Raw genomic sequence first — 9,795 nt, forward strand, 5'->3', positions numbered from 1 at the left:
TGAGGGGCTCCACATCACTTATGGAGGAGAGAAAGTGTGTGTGTGTGTGTGTTTGGGAGGGGGGTGTGTGATTAGAGACAAACAGCGAGGAGATGGAGTGAAAAAGATGCTTATTCAGAACTGTTTTTATCAACTTCTAGCAGCTCGGAACTCTGAAGTCAGCAGTGAAAAGCCAGCTGATGACACACACTCACACACACACACACACACACACAGAGCACGAGTTCGGTGAGTCAGGCTCCGCTCAAACTGACTCGGAAATCAACTTTCTGACTTCATGAATAACAAGTAACAGGAGGAATACTTAGACGGGCTCCTGCATAGTTTAGCGGCACAAACAGATCATGAAACCTCGATTTTACTTTGGTGATTAAACGGTAAAAAGGCCAGCAAAAGGCCGTCCTGCGGACGTGCCCGTTGCACGGATGAATCCTCTTCAGTCTGTGAATAAGGGGCAAAACCAAACATTTCTTTCCAGGATTGATTTAATCATGTAATGTAGAACGACCAAATAGATCCAGTAAAATTGATGTTCTGTTCCCTCGCGATGGCCCAGCCGGGAGAATCAGCCATATTTTACACTGACAAGGACGTAAAGCCTGTTTTGTCATGGCCATCATCTTCAATTGTCCCTGGTTCCATTTGAAATTGATTTGAGGCCAGCAGCTCGGGGAGTCAGTGGTCTAGTTTTTATAGAGCACAATCTCATCCAGGCCTGGGTGACATATCTATCTCTATATCAAGGTGAGATACAAATAAATACATCTGACAACTGGGGTATGTGTTCACAACAAGGTGATTATTTATAGATCCACCAATCTGTGGTCCACAGACATAAGATCCAGCCCTTAAACACTTTTTAGAGCATGCTAAACCGCAGCAGTAACAAGGATATTTCCCTAAACGCCACCGGGATGGAAACATTCGCCAATTTAATTTAGAAAAATGATACCTCACTGTTAACTTTAAGGAAATAAGGACAAGAAAATCAACATAAATTCAAAAGCAGCTGGCTAATTATCGTTGAGTCAAGTTATCTATTAAGTGAGACTTTATCCGGAAGTAGCTGAGGCACTTTCAAAATAAGAACGTTAGCTTTAGCCACATTTAGGTCACAAAACAAGCCGATACGCGCAAGTGAGTGCGTTTCAACAATTTAAGATCACCTTGAGCCTGCCTCACAAGTATTTACATCATATAACACAAACACAGGGCGTTAAAAACATGGAAAATGTTTTCCTCCGTAACCGGAAGTGCGTTAGCTATCATGTCTGGCTTGACGGCGGTCACCTTGTGTTGATCCCAAACAAGCGACCAATCAGCGGCCGTCAGGGACACATGAACGGCGATAATATCCAAGAAACTGGCTGCTGGGAGCAGGAACAAAGGAAGCCACCCGTGGTGCGAGGAGCCCCGCGCACGCCGACAGGACCCTGCTCGAGTCCGGCTCCGGACGCGTTGACGACCCCCCCCTCTGGTGTCCGCCCGGCGGGCTGGTTTTGTTGCGGGAGGAGGAAACTTACCGTCGTGCGAGCCTCGTCCGGGCCGCTTTTCTCGGTCGACAACTTGCAGAGGAGTCGCTGTTTGTGAGGTAACGCGCGGTTCATGTTTCTGCACGCGCGCACACGCCAAACAGCACTTTTATGAGGAAGACTGTCATGTTTTATGCCTTTTATCGCGACAGCTGTTTTCAACTTTGTGTTTATTTTCTGATTCCTCAGCAGTTTGAGTTCTTATTGATTTCAAATCAATTTTCTGCTTTTTGTCTGCTTGGCAAGTGGAAGCACAACAAAGAGCCGCCGTCTACTTTCCAAGCACATGGAAACCGGTAGAATGTTTAAATCCCTAAGAAGCGTGCGAAAAGTTTTCTCTCCAGTTAATGCGTGCGCGTTAAACGCGTGCGTCTCCACATCCAGCCGAATGGCCTCCTGTGTTTCTGTGCCAGCCAGATGTGCTCTGCTTGCTCTGCATTTTCTCCTGAAAGGCTTGAGGAAGTCGGCTTCTCTCACCTCCATTTTAAGCTGATTGCGCGTGTCTGGGAGCCGCAGCCTGCGGACCTCAGACCAGCCAGGTGCAGGAAGCTCCCAGAGCCATAAAAACCCACCTCGGACTCCCCTCACTGCTCCTTCCATGCAAACTGTATATGTCATTCACAGGCTCAATGGTTCGCACCATCTGCCCCCCCCCCCCCCCCCCGGGCTTTGGCAGCCTACCGACCTGGTCTGTTGTTGGGGGAGAGGTGTGTGGGTGGACGGCAGATGGTGAGACGGAGATCATAAGGCTGGGATCTTTTGGGTTGCCTATGTTGGTGCAATAAAGCAACCCCCCCCCCCCCCCCCCCCAAAGCGTTCAAGCCCGCTTGCATGAAACGGTTTGTTTGTTTAATCCCCTCGCTGGTGATCATGTGCCCCCCCCCCCAGGAGCTCTGTTGACCTCTACGCTCCCCATTACACCATCTGGCTCTGACCTCACGGCATCACTTCACCTGTGTGTGATTCAGCTGAGACGATTTCCCATTTTCCCATCGAATGTTGTTTATCGGATTCTTTTCCGAGCCGCTCAGAACGTCGACGTCCCCGACGGTGGTGTGCCGGGAGGCGGAGCGCCCGGTTCTCCGGAGCTGCTAAAGTGTAGCATCTAAGATGAGCTAAAGCGCTTCTCCTGGGAGATGATTCCACCCACACGTTTCTATACTGGGACGCCCAAACTCTGCCCGGCGCTCTGCGGCTTCCTTCAAACTCCATTGAATGGAAACTATTTTTATTCCCGATTTCACAGGACGCCAGTTAAGAGGGAGGGGCAGCGATCCAGCGGATCTCGCCGGATTTAATTGGCCGTCTGATCTGAAGGCGAGGTGATTTATGACCTGGGGAAAGTAGGAAGCTGCCGTCCTGGAAAAACTTGTTGATGAGCGACTGTTGAGCGTGTTGTCACGGGGGGGGGGGGGGGATCCTTTCACCATGCTACATACGGACACGCTGGTGACTGGCGTCCGTGACTGAGTTTCCTTTGGTGCTGGTCCCAGTTCTCCCCACAGTGAGACTGTTGTTCCCCGTTGGTTTTCACCAGTTTTGGGATTTTTGGTTCAGAGTAACGGTGAACTGTGGAGCTGTTGCCGTGTCACTGGGATGGGCGGCTCTTTTCTGCTGCCTCTCTTCCAGGGCTCAGGTGGTCCAGCGTAGCCAAGCGAAGACGCTGTCCTGAACCCTCCCGTTCAGATCAGCCCGAACTCGAAGGTGTTGGTGGTGACGAGCAGGAGGGAACGGGAGGCGGTGAGCGAGGGGTTTGGGAAGCCGGCTAACGGCTAAAACTGGGATCTGTTGGCCGTGCAGGTGTCGGGAGAGCTCATCTGGTGGGGAAGTTTCCCGGAGCAGCTCCAGCGATACGAGGCGGGTGGTGAACGAGGGCATCCTCACAAACTCATTCGCCAACTTCACATCACGACGTTCGTAAAACCGCGCGACAAGAATAAGACTGAGGTGTCGGAGCGCGTTAACGATGCAGCGGGATGTGAAGGAGGGAAAATAACCGACATATGTTGCCATAGCTACGGCATCATTTGCCTGGATGTTGTCTTGGATGTGGGTTACAAGGATTTATTTAACATAATAATAATAATACTACAGTGTTACTGTCACCAACCCCAGTCTTCCGACACTGGGAAAATGCTCCACTTGTTCATTTGTGTGATTTAAAGGCCTCTTTTGCGTTGTTACTCATTATTTATCCGTCTTCTCCGCAGCTTCCAACCCTCTCCTGATCCGGCCCCCCCTCACCTGGATGGACTAAGAGGTGAGTTCGGATCTCAGAACCACTGCAGCCTCGTGTTCAGAAGAAATGGGGCTGGTTAGTCTAGGTTATGACACATTTAATCATTATTTAACCGTGCTCTGCCCAGACGATCTTTTCTGTCTTTCTTTTGCTTAAAGTTTCAGTTTTGAGGCTAAAAAGAATCCCGAACAGATCAGAGAATTGTGGGGAAAAAAATTGTTTTTTCCATGATAGTGCGACGCTAATGCAAAGCTATGTGCTGCACACCGATCAGCTCGTGTCCTTACGGGCGCCATCATGTGCGTTATGAATGTGCTCGGTGTGTGTGTGCGTACAGTGAGCGTCCGGCGCTAATGCGCTAATGCGCTAATGTGTGCGTTATTCATCATTAAAACTCCTCAGTGGAAGAATGCAGGCAGACAGGAATCCTATTGTGCTTCTGCTGGGGGGGGGGGGCGAGAGGAGGGCTCCCAGGAGGGAAAGCTGAGACACGGATGCATGGATGTATAGGTACAGAGTGGGGGTTGGGGCGGAGAATCTGGATCACTGAGCATCGACCAGGACTTTCAGGGCAACCACGTGTGTTTTTACTGGGACACATTAAGGCCCAAGTTAGAGGCAATAATCCAACATTTGCCTCAAAATCAATGCAGCATTTATCTCGCTATTTAGCCTAAAGGGCATTCCTGACCTCTGACCTTCCGGGCGGACGTGTCCAGGTGTTGTATTCCAATGCAGCAGTGCACGCTTGTGTCTGTAGTATTCCATAGGAAGCCATGTTCCTCCCCATTCCCACATCTGTAATCTGCTCAGTGATGGGCTGGATTGGCAGGTTTGACTGATGCCCCTGTGGTTAATGACCACAGTAACGGGTCAGAATATATGACCCCGTCTATATGACCCCGTCTATATGACCCCTATACAGGAGGAAGGGAGGGAAGAAAGAGGATACACGCTCAGGAAGCCTGACCGGAACCAAATCGTTAGAATTCCAGACTGATCCTTGTTTCATATATTTCATGATCATTTAAATGTAAACACACACACACACACACACCCCAGGGCTGTGCAGCCACGTGTCGTCCTAGGTAAGACTTTAAATGTCCCGCCCCTCTCCGGCCGTCGGATCCACCTCCCGTTTGTTCCCAGCTGCTCAACGATCCTTTTCAAGTTGCTCCTGCGTGAAATTGCACAAAACTGCGTCTGGATTATCGGGAAAAGTGGGTCAGTGTTTCTGGAAGGAGGACGGCGTGGTCGCGTCTCATGCTGGGGGGGGGGGGCCTCAGACATCACCTGTAACTCCGAACTGGGATTAAGCAACAATCTAAAACACCAGTAGAAACTTCGATGAACTCGGTGCAGCAGGTTGGCTGGTTTCTTACCGGCTGCTGAAATAAGTTACTGCTGTCCGTCTGTGTTAAATTCCTTATGACCAGATATTTACCAGGAATAAACCTGAATAGTGTCGATTAATAAGTGCTCCCGTCATCATTGGGAGACTGAATGTTCCTCCAGTCAATAAAATCCCAGCTATGTGTGGAAAAGGAATTATGTGGCGTGCCTTTCTAATTTTAATCGTCTCGATATAACCGTGTGGAATTGAGTCATCTGTACGTGCACGGCTGTGCAGGGCGAGCCCGTGTCAGGCTGGAATATTCAGGCCGGAATATTCAGGCCGTTCGTCTCGGCCTAAAAAAGGAAAAATAGATGAATTGGGTGAGGCGAAAATAAAGTTTAGTTAGAGTGTGTGTGTGTGTGTGTGTGTGTGTGTGTGTGTGTGTAAATTGGTTTTCTAAAGGTCTGCTAAAAGTGATGAGAAATGTACCCTTCATTTCTCCTTCTGTGGCCCCCTCCTGCCTGCGGTTCTTGGGGGGGGGGGGGCGCCACAGGGTTTTGGGCTTCTGTTCTGGCACACCGTGATGCAGCCACGTGCACGCCATGGTGCAGCCATGTGCACGTGACGTCGTCCATCTGCATTTCTGTTCCTGATGGAAATGTTTCCTCAGTAATTAACGTGTGCTTGTTTTCAGGAGCCCCCCCACGGTTGAAGACGTGGTGCCTCCCTCTCGACTCGCCCCCCCCCCTGTGTTGGTGACACCGTGCCCATGAGGTAACGTCAGGACCCTCCCCCTCACTGCTGCCCTCGGTCCACCCCCCCACCCCCCCCGGACCCACCCAACCATGGGCCAGAAGATCTCTGGCAGCATCAAATCGGTGGATGTGCGAGGGGAGCCTTCCTACCGGCCCCTGCGCCGGGAACTCCGGGGCCCGGACTTCTGCCGCCCCCCGAGGTTGGACCTGCTGTTGGACATGCCCTCGGCCGGTCCGGACTCGCAGCTCCGCCACGCCTGGAACCCGGACGACCGCTCGCTCAACGTCTTCGTGAAGGAGGACGACAAGCTGACGTTCCACCGGCACCCCGTGGCCCAGAGCACCGACTGCATCCGCGGAAAGGTGGGCTACACGCGGGGGCTCCACGCCTGGCGGGTTCACTGGCCGGCCCGGCAGCGCGGCACGCACGCCGTGGTGGGCGTGGCCACGGCAGAGGCCTCTTTGCACTCGGTCGGCTACACGGCGCTCGTGGGCTCGGACTCGGAGTCGTGGGGGTGGGACCTGGGTCGGAACAGACTCCACCACGACGGGAAGAATCGCCCGGCTTCCGTGCCGGCTCCGACGTATCCCAGTTTTCTGGAAGCGGACGAGTCGTTTGTCATTCCGGACGCTCTGACGGTCGTGCTGGACATGGACGAGGGAACGCTGAGCTTTATGGTGGAGGGACAGTACCTGGGGGTGGCCTTCAGGGGCCTGAAGGGAAAGAAGCTCTATCCCATCGTCAGTGCTGTGTGGGGCCACTGTGAGGTGTCCATCCGCTACGTCAACGGCCTCGACCGTGAGTCTCACACACACACACACACACACACACACACAAGCGTCTGTTTATCATCCTGTGATCTTTTTTTGGGACGTCTGGCTGATAAACGCGTCTGCAGCAGCGAACCAGCGGGAACATAGACTGGGAACATTTTGCAGATATGCAGCCCCCCCCCCCACACACACACACACACACACCCTTTCCCCCCCCGACTGTATAAATTTCCATCTGCGCTGAGCTATAAAAAGCCCATAATGAAAAGGAGCGCTGCTTTGTTTACCAACAGGAAGAGGTTAGAGCAGGATCTCCGTCTCCTCTGCAGCTGTTAGCAGCTGTTATTTTACCACCTGCTCCGTAATAATTAATAGTTCGTTAATATCTGTTAAAATCACTTGGATTGTTTAACACGATTGTTGGCAGCTGTTCCCCAAACACTTTGAGTGTGATCAGCATTCCAGCTCCATCCCGAGTTTATGTTACAGCCGATGTTGGTGCTGACCCTGGAGGCCCGAGGCTCATCAAAGCTTCATCACCCCGATACTTTCCCAGATGTTGTCACGGGAACGAGATTTAGCGTCAGATCTGCTCTCAGACTCAAAAAAGAGCCACACTTGTTCTGGATCTGTCGTTCCTTCCATCAGTGCAGGTTCAGTTTCTTCCTCCTTCCTGTAGCTGCATCTTCATCTTCATCATCTTCATCCATAACGGTCGAGCCTGCGGGGGTCCGATTGCACCAGTAAAACGACCACGCCCCAACAACGGGGCGCCGTTGCCTCGGTCGTGAGTGGCAGGAACCAAAGCCTCAACACCTCGGCGGCCTTGAGCCCAGGACTCCATCCTGCTCCATTTGTTATCTCGTCCCACATCTCATTGATCTAAATCCATCCGTCCCTGACACATTCCTCGCCTCCTCCTTTCACCCCGTTGGAAGTTCAGACGCGATCACAGCCGGAGGAGCGTCCATGTACGGCGCACGTCCCCGTCCCGCCGAAGTAGGTCAGACAGCCCCGCTAGATTTATGCTAATTTCTCGGATAAGCGTGGTCGGCAGTCGGCGCCTCCGTCTGTCTCACAAGGAAGGTGTGTGTGTGTGTGTGTGTGTGTGTGTGTGTGTGTGGGGGGGGGGGTAAATCATGAGGCTTGGAGCACGTGTGAACTCTACATCCATTCCCCTGCTAATTCATTAGGTGATCAGAAGAATAATGGAAGAAAGTGGGGGTGAAGCTCTCGTAGGGGAACGGTCCCGGAGAGGACGGAGTGATCCACTGCGCTCGTGTCGGGTGGATCCCAGAGTTCTGCTGGGAGATCATTTCAGGGAACAGTGAGGACATTTATGAACTGCAGGTTGCAGCTTATCTGTGGTTACCCGCTAACGTTGGTCCACGATGCCACTTTAATGTTCCGGGGTCCTTGACTGTCACAGCGGGCGTTACGTGGACGCCACCGTTGACTTTCCGAGGACCCGAAGGCCGACGTGTTCCCGCTCCTGTTCAGGGGAAGTCCCGGTTGTCATGGAGCGTCTTTAAGGGAGTGTCTGTTAAAACAATAAATTCAGTAATAATTCAGCATTGCTGAACACTTAAGATGCAGCGACGTCGCCAAGACGTGAGGAGCTTGTTGTTATGGTAACCACCATTATCGAGGAGCTGTGCTGTTAAAACCGTTTTTTTTAAAAAAATCCGTATTGGACCGTGTGTGTGTGTGTGTGTGTGTGTGTGTGTGTCGCACGATATCTCGGGCAAACCCGTGGCTGTGTGATGCGTTCAAGAGCGTCGGAAACAGGAATGCTCTGCAGCGTTGCCGCCCTCCGTTTCCACGACCCTTCTGTTTTCCCACTCTTGGAATCCCGATGAGGTCATTCCGAGGCCGGGCTCGTCTCCCGTTGCCGTGATTCCGACCAAACGGGCCGATCGGCGACCTCCACGTCCGGGCGTTAACTGTGTGTCTCCTCCCCCGCCGCAGCGGAGCCCCTCCCCCTGATGGACCTGTGCCGGCGGGCGGCCCGGTTGGCGCTGGGCCGGGAGCGCATCCATCGCATCGACGCGCTGCCGCTGCCGCAGACGCTGAAGAACTACCTCCAGTACCAGTGACCACGCCCACAGATGTGGCGCCATCCGGGACATCTGTCCCCGCAGCGCCTCCGTCGAACATCTGGGAGGACGCGGACAACAGCTGACTATTGTTTACAACTGCGGTTTGGATGATTTTAATCAGGTTCTCAGCTTTTTTTTCCCGCCTTCTGTCGCCATCTTTCCTGGACTTTGGCCTGAATTGAGATTTTTTTTTTTTTTTTTTTGTCTTTATTGCAACGTTTCACTTTAGTTTTCCGAGCAGCGCGTCCTCGGAAGGACAGATGACTGCTCTGCACAGACTCTGCCTCCCCAGGAACATGTTGCTATTTATATTTGTATTCCCAACACAGCCGGATCTGTGGAGACACAACAGTCCCTCATGAGAGCAGAGGGAGGCAGAGTCCACACACACACACACACACACGCGCACGCGTGCACGGATCCTGTGTGAATGTTCGAGCACCACGGAACGCTCTCGGTCTTCCTCTGTCCCCCGTCACCTCCGTGGGCTCCAGCGGCGCCTCTAGAGACGCCGTGCGTGTGCTGACGGACCTGCTCAGAGACACACGAACGCACCGCCACGTGCTTCTTTCCCAGTCTTAAATGCTGAGGTCTTATGAGATTATTTTAACTTTTTTTTTTCTCCTCGGAGTATATTTGGAATACTGTGATGCCAGGATATTCTTTTAAATGTGAAAAAGAATAAACTTGGATTAACTTGCTGCACCTCTTTGTAGGGTTTTTATTGTAAGTGTGTCCAGCTGCTGCTGCTCCTCACAGCTGTCTAATATTTAGACTAATACTACTGTCTAATATGTGGGGGGGGGGGGGTGAGAATTCCGGTAGAATAGTGGGGTAACTCTTACAGCCTATACGTTGAGCCCGTCACGTTTTCCGCCTGTTCTGTTGTGGCGAAAATGTCAGCTGGCCGACTCCAAAGGTCCGCCGTGACGGATAATCCTCACTGGACCGGACACTGGGCCGGCTCTGGAGCACATTCCTGCGTCCCAGGACGGCCCCTGAACACAACGGGGCCCGTTCATGACGGGGCTCCGGCGTGCTGAGGCCGCTCCCAGCTCGG

General features: G+C 52.5%; 1 protein-coding gene across 2 annotated transcripts; it reads left to right on the forward strand.

Annotated features, from left to right (window-relative positions):
* The first annotated feature begins 1,310 nt into the window (after positions 1-1,310).
* Positions 1,311-9,440, forward strand: LOC105419690 (SPRY domain-containing SOCS box protein 4-like). Of its 2 annotated transcripts, XR_003890143.1 has the most exons (5): positions 1,311-1,591; positions 3,743-3,792; positions 5,802-6,661; positions 8,605-8,856; positions 8,965-9,440. XR_003890143.1 is itself a non-coding variant. In XM_029844495.1 (4 exons), exons 3-4 carry the CDS (start codon positions 5,953-5,955, stop codon positions 8,730-8,732), a joined length of 837 nt encoding a protein of 278 aa, XP_029700355.1. In that variant the 5' UTR covers positions 1,311-1,591; positions 3,743-3,792; positions 5,802-5,952; the 3' UTR covers positions 8,733-9,440. The 2 variants fall into 2 exon arrangements, 1 of the variants encoding a protein (XP_029700355.1); XM_029844495.1 differs by having other exon boundaries at positions 8,605-9,440.
* The last annotated feature ends 355 nt before the right edge of the window (positions 9,441-9,795 follow it).

The sequence above is a fragment of the Takifugu rubripes genome, chromosome 11, assembly GCF_901000725.2.
Source record: "Takifugu rubripes chromosome 11, fTakRub1.2, whole genome shotgun sequence".
NCBI classification, from domain to species: Eukaryota; Metazoa; Chordata; class Actinopteri; order Tetraodontiformes; family Tetraodontidae; genus Takifugu; species Takifugu rubripes.